The sequence below is a fragment of the Melozone crissalis genome, unplaced genomic scaffold, assembly GCF_028551555.1.
Source record: "Melozone crissalis strain CALT ecotype California unplaced genomic scaffold, PUWL_Pcris_2 ptg000042l_1, whole genome shotgun sequence".
NCBI lineage: Eukaryota > Metazoa > Chordata > Aves > Passeriformes > Passerellidae > Melozone > Melozone crissalis.
Window position 1 is genome coordinate 9516927 of NW_026535820.1, and position 15832 is coordinate 9532758.

General features: G+C 45.1%; 1 protein-coding gene across 1 annotated transcript in view; it reads right to left on the bottom strand.

Moving 5' to 3' along the window:
- XKR4 (XK related 4) overlaps window positions 1–7159 on the bottom strand; it is a 215890-nt gene extending 208731 nt beyond the window's left edge. The window contains exon 1 of the mRNA XM_054285220.1: window positions 6231–7159. Within this exon, the coding sequence (XP_054141195.1) occupies window positions 6231–7078 (848 nt within the window). The 5' untranslated portion in view covers window positions 7079–7159. The remainder of the gene's footprint in view (window positions 1–6230) is intronic.
- Window positions 7160–15832: the final 8673 nt, after the last annotated feature.

The window sequence follows — 15832 nt, forward strand, 5'->3', positions numbered from 1 at the left end:
AAGAAGGAGGATAACTGAGGCTACAGATTAATCTGTGGTGTTACACTTGCTTTCCCACAAGAGATGCGGACATGCAAACTGACCTTTCAGAGAGAAATACTTTTTCAGATGTAGGTTACAGAAATTTTAACAATAACAAAAAAAAAAACAAAAAAAAAAAAAAAAAAAAAAAAAAAAACCCTCATCTGGTTGCAAGAACCTTCTGCAAGGTTATAACATCTAGAAAAAAATTGTGATGCATTTCTTTCAAATCATGGTACATACATATAATCATTTGTTCACAGCACCAGAGGACTCTAAAATAATATATGTATATGGTGATATGAAATCCTCTGAAACACAAACCCCTGTAATCTTATCAATTTTCCACTCTTGGAAAAAGGCAAATTTCTATTTCTTCCCATATATAAGTTTCTAGAAAGCATTCTGTGCATAAAATATTAGTTTTCCTACTAAGCCAGTTGTGTGATCAGAAATCAGTGCTTAAGCAGTCCTTTGAAAATCTGAAAACTTATGTAACTGATAAATATTCTCTGCAGAGAGAACACTTGTTAATTATTAAAGTACAGTATCTTTCTTCTAAAGTACATCAGCATCTTTTACACATAGCTAAAGTTATTAGAATAAACTGAATACCAAATCTGATTTGTATGCAGACTGGCAAGAGACTTTTAAGAACATAGTAAAGCTTCACTCCTGTGTTTCAAAAAAATATGAAAGGCACAGACTTCATCTGCATACCACTATCTTCAGAAAAGAGAACAAAAAATAAAGAAAAAAAAGGGAATGAAAAGACTCAAAAATTTTGAATATTTATTCTGATGAATATATTATCAAAAGTTTAAATGTGGTCAGGCCACTTACAGGGTGGGCTGCCCTTCTAATCCTGCTGAGGGAAAAAACCCACAGCTTTATTTCCTGTTTCTGACAGCCCATAACCTTTCCTGAGACCTAAAGACACAGCAAGCAAAATAGTTAGTCAGTAGGACTTTAACTCAAGCACTGCAGTAACTCAATAAAAGAAAAATGGCATTGCTGAGTGGCAGCATTTTGCTACACTAAGAGACAGATGGGGAGGATATGCAATAATCTTGTCTAGGAAATGGTTATGATTCATAAATTTGGACTCCATGTGACAAATTATCTGACAGATTTCAAAACAGTGAGAAAAACTGGTGTCAGATTGAGATATTATCACATCTTAGTGTGAAGTCCAATGGCAGCTGGAATTATTGACCACATAACTACTCCTACATTGCTACTGAACAAAAGTGTTAAAAACTACTATGTAGATCAAAAGCGTGAAAAGAAATGAACCTATTTAAGTTTGGAGTTGAGCTAAGAATGATGATTTTCTTAACTTGAGCTACTTTGCCGGGACTTCCAGTTTAGGGCATCAGTCATGCTCAATGGTGAGCACCTGAAGAAGTTGTCAGGATTTCTCACATGCAGAGCAGACACCCTTTTTCATTTTTTTTTTTTTTTTACTTCTAAGAGTGTCAAGTTATTGCAGAAGTGAAGCTTATGACCGTAAGCAATGATATTTCTTTGGCAGATGACCCAGACCTGTGAAAAACGTTTCCACAGGGGCACCTGTGGAAATTACAACTCACCCTGGTCTCAGAATCCAACATCACCTTTACAACTTGGCCCCAACTCCTTTTTTTTTTCCATATAAGAACCAGGAAGAATTAGTAAAATAATGGCTTCTTAGTACTACACACAAACAGATATAGCCAATCCATAGCATTATTCCACTTAGGAACAGACACCTGTCCTGGACAATGCCACCGGGAAGGACAAGAGGGCAGCTTGGTGTGTCCTCCTCCTTCTCTGGGTGGCTTCCCACAGAGCTAGGAAGTCTCACTCAAACTCCCTCACTCTGTTGAGAGGGATATACTTAATCATCTCAGTATTGCTTCAGCTATCCAGAAATAATTTTACAGGGTAATTTCCAGTCCTCATCTTTTCAATGATTCACCCTTCCTCTGGCCTTGTTAGCTACAGAAACTTGACAGTTCCCTTTCAGGCACTTTGACTGAGCCTTTCCGACAAAACAACAGACACTGTGGGAACTCCCAAGCACTCTGAGCACCAAGGCAGCCTGCTCACACCACCCTGCTGCAAGCACAGGAGCTGTCTCAGGCAGCTACTTCTTGCTCTCCAGACACCACGAGATGGGCACCAGCAAGTCCTCCATTCCCCTCCTCTTGTTGACCCAACCTCCCACAACCCACGCTCCTCCCAGGGCTGGCTGATCCCTTCACCCAGCTTCAGGAGCACGGCTATCTGAATCCTGCCAGACCAAGGGAACCTCAACCAGAATTTTTTTTTTAAGGAAATGAACCAGCTCCACAGATGCCAAATGAACACTATGATCTCTTACATCCAGTCACCAAGTCCTGCTATCCACAGCAAAATCTGAAAGTCATAGCTAAGCCTGTGGAGTTTAGTGAATCAAAGGGATGCTCAAGGGCAGTGGTTACACACTCTCAGGCCAGGCTCAAAGGGCAATAGTTTATCTGAATCCTTCTGGCCCTTATACCTCTACAGAGGTCCTTACATACTCTAAATTAAAGCATTCCCTTTCATTTTTTCCCTTTCAGTGGGATAGAAACACCCTGTGTATTGTATCCTCCTTGTACCCACCAGTCTCTACTAATAATAAGAGAGGTCTCTCACAGCACCTGCTTGGGAGAAGAGATTTCCATGGCCAAATATTGGTAAAAAGCAGAACACACTGGAAGTATGGATAAGGAAACACATCTGTATCTATTTCTGAAGGCAGAATCTCACCAGTGATCACATTTCACCATGAAATTAGCTGCCAAAAAATGCCTAGTTCCTGCACTCTGCTGTAGCAAGCAGATCCTCAGAAACTTCACTGGAATTTTAAAAGGTGGCCACTGCTATCAGGAAGTCCATGAACAGCCAAACCTCAGAGGAAAAAAGAAAAAAAATATATATATATTCTTTTAAAAGGAGCCATTTGATATTCCAAAGTTTTTGGGGGGGAAAGTTACACCAATTTCAAAAGAAAAAAAAAATTAAGATTTTATTCAGAACTTATTGGCAGCTTAGCTGTTCCTGCAGTTCGCCTTTTTCACACTCAAGGAATAAAAAATATTTTAGTGACTTTTGATTGCCTGCTTCTAGAATTGTTCCATTCCACATTAAAGACCTCATTCATTTCCCATTAGCATATTTTAGTTAAAATTAACACATAATAATTTTCAATGATCTGGCTTTCAGTATGTTTGTAAACAAAAAATTAATCTCAGAGGAAAAGCTTTGAAATTGTTATAAGTCATCCTGACAGAATTAATCACTAAAAACACATTTTTACAAATTTTTTATTTAATTCAAGGATATTAAGAGCACTGGGATTGTCAGTTGTACCGCTCTTTCCTCAGAATGGCTTCCTTAAATAAGCAGTTGACACCATTGACTCCAAAACCTTTAGCAATGGGACAAATAAAGGGAAATTGAAGATCTCAGGATTCAATTAATTTTAAGAGGAGACAGAATACCACATGAAAACAGAATGATCACCAATTTTAGTAGCTAGAGAATCAGGCACAAGCAAACTTTCTCCTCATTCCCTGATAGAGAAATGAGAGACATATTACTGTCATTTTTACTTGGGGCAGATTCAGCGCAATAAGTAACAGAAAATTTAAGTGTAGCTACAGGAGAGCTTTAACCAGGGGCAAAAGAAACAAAAACAGGAAAAATCTGAAAGCTAAGAAACATAGTGAGTGGCACAGAACAAAGGGTAACAGGTTTTGTCAGCTGTTGGGATGGTGACCCCAGCACGTGTGCCCCTGTCTGGCAGCAGGGTCTGTTCAGCTGTGTCAAAGAAGGACTTAAATCTCCAAACACAGGCAAGTGGAAAACACTTTAGATCATCTTTCAGCCTAAACAGCTTGAGCTATTTGCTCAAGGCAGTACCAATGTTACACTGCAGAGTAGAAGTTCTGGACTATTAAGTGTCCGATTAGAGATACTGTTTCCAGAAAATGTCTACAGATCATGTTAGTTCTGACACCATGCTTATGTACAGAGTTCCTCAAGGTGTGATGTCACCTCTTCTCTTTGGGGCTTATTATTAGCTGTAGATGTCTCCAAAGGCTCTCCCTAATTAGGAATATATGTAGTGAATTAAAATGGAGCCACTTTAATCAGTTATGAAGTGCTGATATGAAACACTCCATACTGCTGACCATATAATTTCTAAGTTTGTGGAAAACTGCAAATAAATACTACAAAGTTACTGACAGACAGGCAATTTGATGGCTCTGTTTCACTGAAAAAAATTTAAAAAGTGCAACAGGCTAAACCATAAATAATGTCCTAACATGCCTTATCAGTTTAATATTCTGATAGTCTTACACTGCTGCACATAAAACATGAAGAAAGCTACATATGATCAAAAGAGACACATCTAGCTTTAAATATAGAGGAGTAGGTGCTTTTGCAAGCAGAAAATCTTGTGTTAAAAGACACTGTGCTTCATCAAAAAGCAAGCAGCTGGAGAGCTCTAAATCCCAGACACCTCATCTGACAGAAGTGCTGTTCAGTATTGAATCCCACCCTGCTCCACCCACAGCCCTCCCTGCTCTTTGTGTTCTCCAATACAGAGTCGTGACACCAAACCTTGTAAAACTCTCTCCTCTATCACTCAGCATGATCCACACTGTTTGACTTCTATATGGATGAATATCAACATGAATTTCTAAGTACAATTTAAGCCACTGTACTTACTTTTCTACCTCTGCAGGGTGGGGACTAAACATTACACAAAACCCATCACATTCAGAAAGTCCTAAACTTAACTTGTGTTAAACAAGGTAGAAGGTAAAAGATAAAGCATACAAGCATTCAAGATTTGAAACAAAGCATCATTTTTTGTTCAAAATTCTTCTTCTCTTTCAAGTCACGTCATTGTTGATAAGAGCACACGTGTAACTTTAAGTTAGTTTCACAAGTTTAGAAAATTGCATTTGTTACAATGAACCAAATACTCTGGAAAGCAAAAGGTACTTAGTTGTGGCATTCCAAGATCTTTGGTCAACTATCTACCAGCATTTGGACTCCTTGATGCTTAAGGGCCACAAGCAGAACTGAGCCGTGCTGGATTCTGTGCTGACAGAACAAAAGACAGACTTTGCCCAAAAGAATGAGACAGATATTAAAAGTACCAGCATTACAAGTTTACAGGAACAACAAATTAAACTCCCTAATGAAGTAGTTGCGAAAAGTCCCAAGTGTTTCCAAAACAGAAGGATGACATAATTTCTTTCCATCCTCAGACAAGAAACACAAAAGGTATTTTCCACTGTTGCTTTAGTGCACTTGCCCTACTGCATGACCTTCTTCAACACAGCATCTATCTTGCAAAATTTTATGTGAAAGTTTTGCCTCTTTATACACTATACCTTCTGAACTCTGCCCTTTATCAGGCAGCGCTAAATGTATTTGCAGGGCATTCAGCCTTCCATATGAATCTTTCCCAGAAGTTTGCTAAAACTGACGGAAAACTTTACTTTTGAAAACTATGATGTCATCTCCTTTTCCAGCAACTGCCTTTCCCAACCCACTTCAGCACATCCTTTCCATAATGCACAGTACGTCACTTGCAGATGGTTTTGAGAACTGCTACTCAAAACTTTGATTTGGAAGACATTCCTTTAATGCATCACGCATGTAGAAAATGAATACGCATAGCATATGCACACGTAAATCTCAAAACAGGCGTCAGGGCGTTACGGGAAAGTAACTCCTCACTGCCAGTGAAGTTCCCTGCTGGCGGCAACGGTGTGCTGGCCGCGTGTGAGGAGACCCGGAGTTGTGCGTTACCAGGCTATGCACACTTTCCCCACCGGTTCCCTAATTTTACCGAGCGTCCGGCGCAGGTTTCCCAGGAGGTTCTGGGCACCGGGCGCTGCGCGGGCTGGAGGCAGCCGGGCGCCTCCCGGGGCAGTCACCTGTGCAGCACAGGATGGCCAGGACCCGGCGGGGCTCCCCTCGGCCCCCCGCGCCCGGTCAGCCCTGCGGAGCCCGATCAGCCCTGCGGAGCCCGGTCAGCCCGGCGGCCCGGGGCGCGCTGTCCCCAGCAGGGACCCCGAGGGGTCCGCTCCCCGGGCTCAGTCCCGCCCGCGGCCGGGCGTGCTCCCCCTGGCCAGGGGCTCAAGCCCCGGCCCCCGCACCGCCCTCGCCCTGCTCCTCACCTCCAGACCTGCCCCAGCTGCAGGATGTGGACGAGCGACTGCAGGAGCCAGATGCAGAAGGCGCAGGACGCGGACCGGCCGCCGCCAGCGCGGGGACCGGCGGCGCCGCTGCCCGCGGCGTTGCTGCTGCCGTTGCTGCTGCTGTTGGTGGCGTTGCCCTTGCTGGCGGTGGACGCCTGTCTCTGCGGCGTGCTGGGGCGAGCGGCGTCGATGTCCGCGGCCGCGGAGCCGCTGCTCACCAGCAGCTTGCTCTCGGCGGCGGGGCAGTGCCCGGCGGCGGCGGCGGCGGCGGCGCTGTCCTCGGTGCTGAAGTCGTGCGCGAACCAGCGGAAACTGAAGACCTGCACGGAGAGGGAGCCCAGCAGCACGAAGAATAGGGTGAGCCCGAACCACCAGCGCTGGCCCCGCAGGTAGTAGTCGACCGCCAGCCAGATGTCGGTGCCCACGTCCGCGAAGTACACGGCCAGGGCGGCCAGGATCCAGAGGCAGTCCCACAGCGAGTAGCGCCGCTGCTCCCTGCCCAGCCGCAGGCACAAGGAGGACGAGCCCCCGCCCGAGCCCCGGGAGCCCCCGCCACCGCCCCCTCCGCCGTCTCCTCCTCTGCCGCCGCTGCAGCAGCAGCAGCAGCACCGGGAGCCGCCGCCCGAGCCGTCCCCGCCGCCGCCGCCGCTGCAGCACCCGCCCCCGGGCGCCTCATCGTCGTCGCTGCCGCCGCCCGGTCCGGCGCCGGCGGGCAGCCCCGGGGCCAGCGCCTGCACGGAGCCCGAGTGCTCGGAGTTCTGCAGCGGCGTGAACGCCACCTCGCCGCCCTTCTTCATCTTCCGCCGCCCGTCCGACTTCGCGGCCATGATGCCTCCCTCAGCCCCGCTGGAGAGCGAGCGGGAGCAGCGAGCGCTCCTTTATCCCGCGCCTCCTCCTGCTCCTCCTCCTCCGCCTCCTGACTCCTGCCTCCCGCCCTCCGCCGCCGCGGACCCGCCGCTCCCCGCGTCCCCTGTCCCCGCTCCGCGCCGGGCTGCGCGCCCGCGGGCGGCTCCTCCGCGGCGGCTGCGTCCGCAGCGCCGCCTGTCTGCGGGGAGCCGCGCTCAGCCCGCCCGCCCCGCCGCCGCCTCCGCGGAGGCCGCCGGTGCCGGGGCCGCCGCGGCCGCCGCCGCGCTCTGCTCGAGCCAGGAGCAGGCAGGGCTGCGCTGCCCGGAGCAGCGCATCCCGCACCCGCCTCCCCGCCCGCCTCCGTCCGCACCCGCCGCCGCCACCACCCAGCTGACTGACGCCGGGAAAGAGGATGACCTCATCCCTCTTCCCTCGCTGCCACCGCCCCCCGCCCGGCACCGGCACCGGCACTGGCGCAGGGGCGGGGAAGGGGGCGCTCGGCGGCCGGGAGGGGAGGGCGCGGCGCTGCCCCGAGGGTGCGGAGCGGGCCCGGCGGCGGCGGGGGCAGGCGGGGTCTCGGCTGCCCGGCCCGGGGAAGTGGGCACGGCGGCGGCGAGCGAGCGGGTCGGCGGGGAGCGGCGGGGTGTGGCCGGCTCTCCCGGGGGCCGGGGCTGCGGGAGCGGGGGTCGCGGCGCTGCCGCCGGCTCCGCTGCCGATCTCCGGTGTCCTCCGAACAGTTTGGGAGCGTCCGCCCTGCCGGCGCGGGGGTGGAGTGGCGGAACGCGGGTGGGTGCGGACGGGGCGGCCGGCAGGGCGGGGGTCCCCCCGGGCTTCTCCCGGGTGCGAGCCGGCATTCTCGGGCTGGGGGCAGCCGCCGCTGCTGCCGCCCCAGCGCGGTGACGGGGCCAGCTCCGGGCGGCCGTGCCCGCCGTGCCGCCCGACGCCCGCAGCGGGACCGGCCCGCCCGGCGGAGCCGCGCTGAGCGCCCGGCACGGCGCGTCCCGCGCGGGGCGGTGGCCGCTTCCCGGCCGTCCCGTAGGAAGCGCTGCCGACGCTCCCGGACTTTGTGAAACGCTGTTGCGAGCTGCAGTTCTCGGGTTGTGCCGTGACTCACGCTGCCTCAGAGGCGTTCGGGGGAAGGTGAGGAGACACCGTTTTATTCCGCCACCTGGAGAAGTCGCATTTTGGGCGTAAAATTCACCAGGCGAACTCACGACGCCTTTCACCGCTCCCCGCCCCTTTCCTCGCAGCCCCGGCTGCTGGCAGAGCGCGGTCGCTGCTCGGAGCTCACCCGGGTGTTTCGGCAGCGGAGCTGGCTCCGCCGGCAGTTCCCGGCTCGGGGCGGCGGGAGCAGCTGGGGTCGGGAGCAGCTGTCCCGGGCGCCGCGGAGCACAGACTCCCCCGGGCGGCCGCCGCTGCCGCCGCCCTCGGAGCCCGGCGGGGGACACAAGTGAACGACGGCCACCCGGTCACGGGAGGCCACAGCATCGGCCTCCGGGAGTCACACGGGAATCACAGGGCTCGGGCTGCTGGCGGGGTGGGGGAGCATTTACCGCCCACCCTCGGCCCTTCCGCCCTCCTGCGTCTTCAACCACACGGGATGAGCAACTAATTGACCTCTTCACCTTTTTAATTATTTTTTTAAGTTCCTGCAGTAATTTATGAGCGTGCCCTCTCCTTTCTTAAAATAGAGCAGTGAGTTCGTTTAACCACGTTGCTGGAATATTTTAATAGGAACGGCAGTGAGACTGATAGGGTAGTGTTATGTTAAGCTCTGTGACTAAATATAGTCCCTTTAACTTCATTAATTAAACAGAAGAAGTCATATGGACAGCTGAGAAATCTGCCTTCTAACTCTTAAATGTACATGGTAAGTATAAAATTGCCTTTAGGAAATTAGCTTTTACTGATGTATATCCCAGATTTCAAGAAAAGACTGCAGCATGCATTACAGTATTCAGAGTGCTGAACACACAAAAATCAAACTTTGGAAGGTGAAAAGCACACAGGAAACTAATTTGACTAGTTATTTTGCATGTTATCACACAAGAGTCTTTTAATTACATTGTCACATAATAGTTCTTAAATAATACACATTTGCTATGCAATCTCTGTTACAATGGTATAACTGCACTTTATTTCTATTCCTTTTGGAGCCCTGTATTTTATTCTCATTACAATCTACATGATCTTTCTTGCCTGAGACTTGTAATACTAATTGCTTTATCTCAAGATATCTTTTAATAATTCAGTCAGCACCTTTATATAATACAATATATTCACTTAAGGTCCCTTTCAACCCAAACCATTCTATGATTCATTCTATGGTTCTAGGATTACCTTGTGAGCAGAGAAGGTGCTTAATGATAAAGCTAATTTAGCTGCAAGTTTGTGGTTTATAACCAACAAGTTTTCAGTGTTACTCTGTTTCATAGCATGGTTTGGGTTTGAAGGGGCTTTAAAGGTCATTCAGGTCCAATCCCCTGCTGTGGCCAGGGACACCTTCCACTTGACTAGGTTGTTCAAAGCCCCATCCAAACTGTCCTTGCACACAACCAGGGATGGGGCCTCCCCAATTTTTCTGGAGAACAATCTGTTCTGGTTCCTTACCACCCTCACAGTAATTGGATTTTTTTTTTCCCTAACATCTTATCTAAACCTGCCCTCTGTCAGTTTGAAGCCATTACCACTTGTCCTGTCACTACATGCCCTTGTAAAAAGTCCCTCTCCAGCTTTCTTGTAGTCCCATTCAGGTAGTGGAAGGTGCTATAAGGTTCCCCCAGAGCCTTCTTGTAGTTATGTCTTCAATAAAATGGTTTAGTGTACACTGTAGGTTACTTTAATTGAGTCTGTTTGACATATACAGGTCTAAAAGATGCCACAAACTTATAATGGAGGTTATAGTGTGATAGATGAGTGGCAGTAGGGGAAAAACTGTGCTCCTGGAACTGAAATCCTAACCTAAATTACTTGGGCTGCAGGTGGGGTAAGAGAGTAACTCTAAGGTGTCAGATTTAAGAAGGAGAGAATAAAACGGAAGAGATCTAGGTCCAACGTACTAAAAGGGCAGGAAGGGGCTTTGAGCAGTGCAGGAGATATTTAGGAACATAAATGGTGTCAGTCTCAGTGTACATCATCTTCAGAAGTCATGGGATCCTGCTTAAGGCTACTCCACTGCTTGCCATTGGAAAAGGTGAGTGCTGGGGCCAAGTGTCCCTACATCCTCCCCTCCCTGCTCCATATGTGGGACAAATCTTCTGGTATATTTGTCCTGAACCACTTCACTAAAGGATAGCATTTGGTAGAACTAGGAGCTGACCCATCTTCCAGGAAGACCAGTTCACCCCAGTGGGCTCAGACCTGTAAATCTGAAAGGTGTTCAGTTCACAAGACAATTTGTTGGAGGTGGAGGGACAGTTTTACACTTTTTTTCCTACATGTTTTCCTCTCCTCTCCTCTCCTCTCCTCTCCTCTCCTCTCCTCTCCTCTCCTCTCCTCTCCTCTCCTCTCCTCTCCCTTTTTGTTGGTTGGTTAGGTTTGCTGTGTTTGGATTCAGCCACTGTTGCATTTGAGAGGGAAATAATATTCTTTCACACTGATTTTCATATTAACAATAGCTCTCTGTGACAAGACAGGAGTGCAATAGATGAACATTTAAACTTAAATTAAAGGCTGTTTGATACTTGATAAGAGGAATGTCTTCTGGTTTGTTTTCTCACTTTAAAGATAACAAATGAAAAGGATCCCAAATAATAATAATGATAATAACAACAGAACCAAATTTCCTCTCTGTTAGACTGGCATAAATTCTGTGGAGCTGTATCAAGGCCAGAAGTGTTTGTATACACACTGTGTACAAACCAGCATGCATTCAGCAAGGCAATGTTGTTACTAAACCTCAGAAATTATTAATTACAAAATATAATTGAAGGACAAAAATGAGATTGCAAACATAAATACATATTTCATAAACTAAGCACAGACAACCAAGTACGTTCATTTCTCCTGTAAAGTTACTTTTTCTCTGAAGAAGATTTTATTCATGCTTCCTTTTTCATCTCCTTTTTTTAAAGAAAACATTTTTATGGGTATCATTGCTTTTGCTTTGTTCTGAGTTGCATCTGTTTCCCATTTTTGCCCCTTAGAATCTTGGTCTACTTTAGGAATACTTTTTGTGTATGCACATGTCCTTCTGTCATTTCGCTCTAGACCACTCAAAACTAAATGTCCAGGAAACAAGATTCCAATCCTCTTATCTTTACTCTAGAGTATTTTTTAGTTCTTCACATCCTAACAATGATATTTTTCCATCTCTTCTTTAGCTGTGCTGTACAGTCTGCCCTTTCAAAGTACACTTGAACTTATGCTTGTATAGCTCTCATTTTACCATTAGAATATCATTATACTCTACAGGCCTAATCAATTCTTGCATGCCTCCTTCAAAATTATTCCAAAATCTATTTTCTTTTGCTTGGCAGTATTTTGTCAATTGCAGTTTAGTCCTTTAGTTTTTGCACTTTTTTCTAGTTCAGACCAACTGAAGCGTTAGAATAAGCTCTTTGTACCTGGATTTGACACCCTCTGGAAGCATTCTGGCACGAAAGCCTGCCTTTCTTACTCTAGTCAGTCTTTTAGGGAGTAGTTCTGCATCAAGGAGGAGTTGTGCATAATCCTGCTGTCCTGGCAGGGCTTGCAGTGCTGAGTAGAGCTCCTGAGCAGCCCCTCTTAGAAACAAAGGAAGTCCTAAGGGGTTCCCTAGTGATTCCTTCCTTCCTTCCTTCCTTCCTTCCTTCCTTCCTTCCTTCCTTCCTTCCTTCCTTCCTTCCTTCCTTCCTTCCTTCCTTCCTCCCTCCCTCCCTCCCTCCCTTCTTTCCTTCCTTCCTTCCTTCCTTCCCCCAGTGTCTTTTCCTGCACTATGTTTCTGTTTAGATGTGTTTGACACAAAACTGGGCTGACTTGATGGAGACTCTGATAAACATTTATTTTCTCATTCACTCACTCAGACATAGTCTCGCTCCTACATCTTCCATACATCTGGCTTTGTCTTTCCATGTTAAAACAGTGCCCTCAGGCGCAGATGCACATGAAATCAATTTCTTTGGGAGCGCCAAGAACCATTCTACAAGATGTTCATAGGTTTCAGGTATTTTCAATAGATTTATGTTTAAACTGTACACACAGGTGTCAGTGGAACTTGTAAGCTAGGCTGTGTGTTTAACATTTATGTACTAAAACATTTAATTGTCTTTTTGCCCAACTAACTTCCTTCAAAGAGGTACATGGCACTGTATGCTCTGATACCTAAGATACTTCATTGCAAAAAGAGGATACATTTCTTTTCAATTAGGACACTATTTCTGCAAATTAGCATAATGACAAATTAGAAATATGTTTGTAAATCGGTACACCATTTAGAAAATTAATAATAAAATACTATATATTTTTAGAATTATAAACATCAATTGGTTTCTGTTTTTAGCTTTAGATTATTTTTTTTTACACACACTACATGAGATCTCAAAGGAACCCAATGCTGTGGGATTCTTAGGTGTGCACTTAAATTAAGGAGGACTTTAAATCAGAGCAGTGGGAATGATCATTATATCCTTATTGTTTAGGCAAACACATTTTAGGCACATACTTAAATTTCATGGTAAATTATGACTGTAGTTTATTTTATTATCTTTCCAGATGTCTAAACATTAGAAACATATGAATAGATTCAACTGTACACTCTGGATGGATGGATGGATGGATGGATAGATAGATAGATAGATAGATAGATAGATAGATAGATAGATTGATTGATTCCAGGTTTAAACAGACAGAGAATAGCCATGCTTTGAAGACGGCATATGGATTTTTAAATTATCTATGGAAGAAGAAATTATTTATTGGGATTTTTTAAAGATTTTACTCAGAATTTCTTAAATTTACATTTATTATTTAGAAATGGATGTCAGTCACTTTTCAAGTTGCTTCATAGCTTGTATTTAAATATATAATCAAAGATAGACATAAATATATAAGGAATGATAGCAGAAGACAAAGATATAGAAAGATAGTAAGGAAGCAAGCTTGCAATCTTTTACAATGCTGACAACTCTTTTGCTGCTATTGTGCATGCAAAATACCACCGAATACCATGCACATCACATTTTATGATAAATGGGAAAAGCATTTCTAGAATGCCTAAGGAAACATTACATGCCTTCTGACCCTGTAAGATGTAAATAAGAATTTTCAAAATTTTGAAAAGAAAATTAAAAGTCCCATTTTCTTTCCCCTTCTTGATTCGCTGTTTAAAATTAATTTCAGTCAAGCAAAAGAAAAGTGTTTAGCCACAGCACAGGAAGTTATGACACTACTTTGCGCTGCTAAGAACAGAGGATTTTATTAACTTTTCCAGTCTACTGCCTTTCTTCATGGAGAAGTGCAAAGAACCATTTCAGACTGATATGTGAGCAGAGGTTGTTTATACTTGCAAAGCCATTTATAAATACCAACAATGAAGGACTAGATGACGTTCATCCAAGATGTCTAAAGGAACTCAGAGGAGCACTTGGTACTTCCTTTTCTCTTACTCTCATGCCATTTCCACAACTGACAAACTACAGGATGGATAGATGCAATACAACTGCTCATATGTACTTAAAAGCAAGAAATCCTCTCTTATGTATGATGAGTTTCAGAAAAACAGTACTTGGAGTTGCGGGGAGAATATTAAATGGTCCAGTGAGCCAGTCAGAACATGATTATATTTTTTTCAAACCCTTAACATCAGCAGCAAAAGAAACTGAGATACTTAAGGGCTTAAAAGGGCAGAAATGTATCATCTAGATCAACCTAATAATAGACATATAACAGCACACCAGGAGAGGTGAATGAGGAAAAAAGATGGAGTTAACTGGACTCTAATGGACATTTTTTGAGTCGATTTTAAGAGTCTATGATATGGTCTACAGGGTAAATATTTTAGCACCCAACTTCAGGCTTTGTCTGCAGTGCATAATCAAATGTTTAATAATAATAGCAGCAAAATCTTTTAGCCTGCCTTCTACCACAGATCTTTAGTCAGGTTGCAACATATAGAGGCAGTAGAAGTCAAACCCTTCTCTCCACTACAGCCTTGCCTGCTCCAGCTGATTGAATTACCCCACTGCTCCTTCCGAGACTCCTCTGTGTGTCAAATTTCTGGATTACTTGTTGACCCACACAGTCTCTTTTCCATGCTACATCTCTGTTCCTCATGGAAGCATCAGCAGTGTCAAAATCTGCCCAGGCTCTCCATAGGCAGGGCAGGGTGTTGGGAGGAAAAAAGCAGGGCAGCACCCTTGCTGTGGAGGAACAGCAGAGTGCACATGAGGCGGCACCTTTGTAATGTCTCTGCCTTTGGCCAAAAAGTCATCCCACTGGCAAGGGACTGAGATCCCTGAGTCCCTTGTGCCAAACACAGCACACATCATGTGGAAGAAGCACGTTTGGGATTTGGCACTGGTCACAAGTTAAATATGCTAACTTGCTTCCAAGCAAGACCTGAGCATGTGGGTGTTATTTGGTATTTCACATTTTCTTATTAAAGTGTAATGCCCTGGTATTGTGTGCTGCAAGCACCCATGATGCTCTTGAAATGAAACCCTCTGCAGTGCTGGTCCCATTATTGAAAGGGTTAGAGAGTTGTGTACATAGCTCTAGATCCAGGGAAGCAAATCCAAAACCTGATTTGGACACTGTATATGTAGAGAAAATAATTTTCAAGAATGGAAGGCAGCTCACAAGAAGGGTATCCACTCTTAGTAAAGAAAAACAGATTAAGAAGGCATTATTTACACTTGATAAATCAGAGATGGCATCAAAAGGAGCTAGTATTACAAACTATTAATGAAACACATAATAATGAAACAAATCACATAATAGATCACAACGAAGTTGTTCAGTGTAATGAATACTGATACCAAGTAAGGGAACTGTGGGCTCTGGGGATACAATTTCAAATCCATTCCAGTGAGTGTGGTAGGAATGTGAGCAGAAAAAAAAAAATAAGAGTTTGAGTGTTCTATTGCTCACACTGACCACATCCACACCTTACAATAGTTGTCCTTTTGATGACATAGGTAGATAAAAATGATATTTAAATATATATTACCTACCAAGGCCAAATATAGGCATTTATTATTTCTTCTTGTGTCAAGGTAACAATTGGGATCTCATCAGATGTCAGCCAACTGTCCTAATTTCACAGAATAGTGTGAGTAAATAAACATTAAACATATTTAAAAAGACAGCCAGACAATATTTTGTCAACACAGCTTACGAAGACATTTATTTCTTACAATTATAGAAAGCCCATTGCTGCTACAGTACATAGCAACCTTGTCTTGAGGGTGAAACAAGTCTAAAATTCAAATCTTCAGTAAGATTTTGGATTTTGGAGGTACAAAAAGTGAAGTTTTTGATTAAGAGAGTGATGCCTTACATAGCTTGTATAAAATATTTGTATTTTGATCACATACATGAAACTTCAGGTGGTGTGCAAGTCTTGATTACATTTTAGACTTTTCTGTATCCTAAATCCTTCCTAAGTCAATTCTGGTGATATCAAAGCCTACCAAATCAAACATTAACTTGTGCATTTACAGCTAAATACATTTTTTTTTTTTACTGTGCATTTGCAAAAAAAAAAAAAAAAAAAAATTGGGTCTTTTTTTTTTGTTTGTTTTTCTTTGTCATGAAGG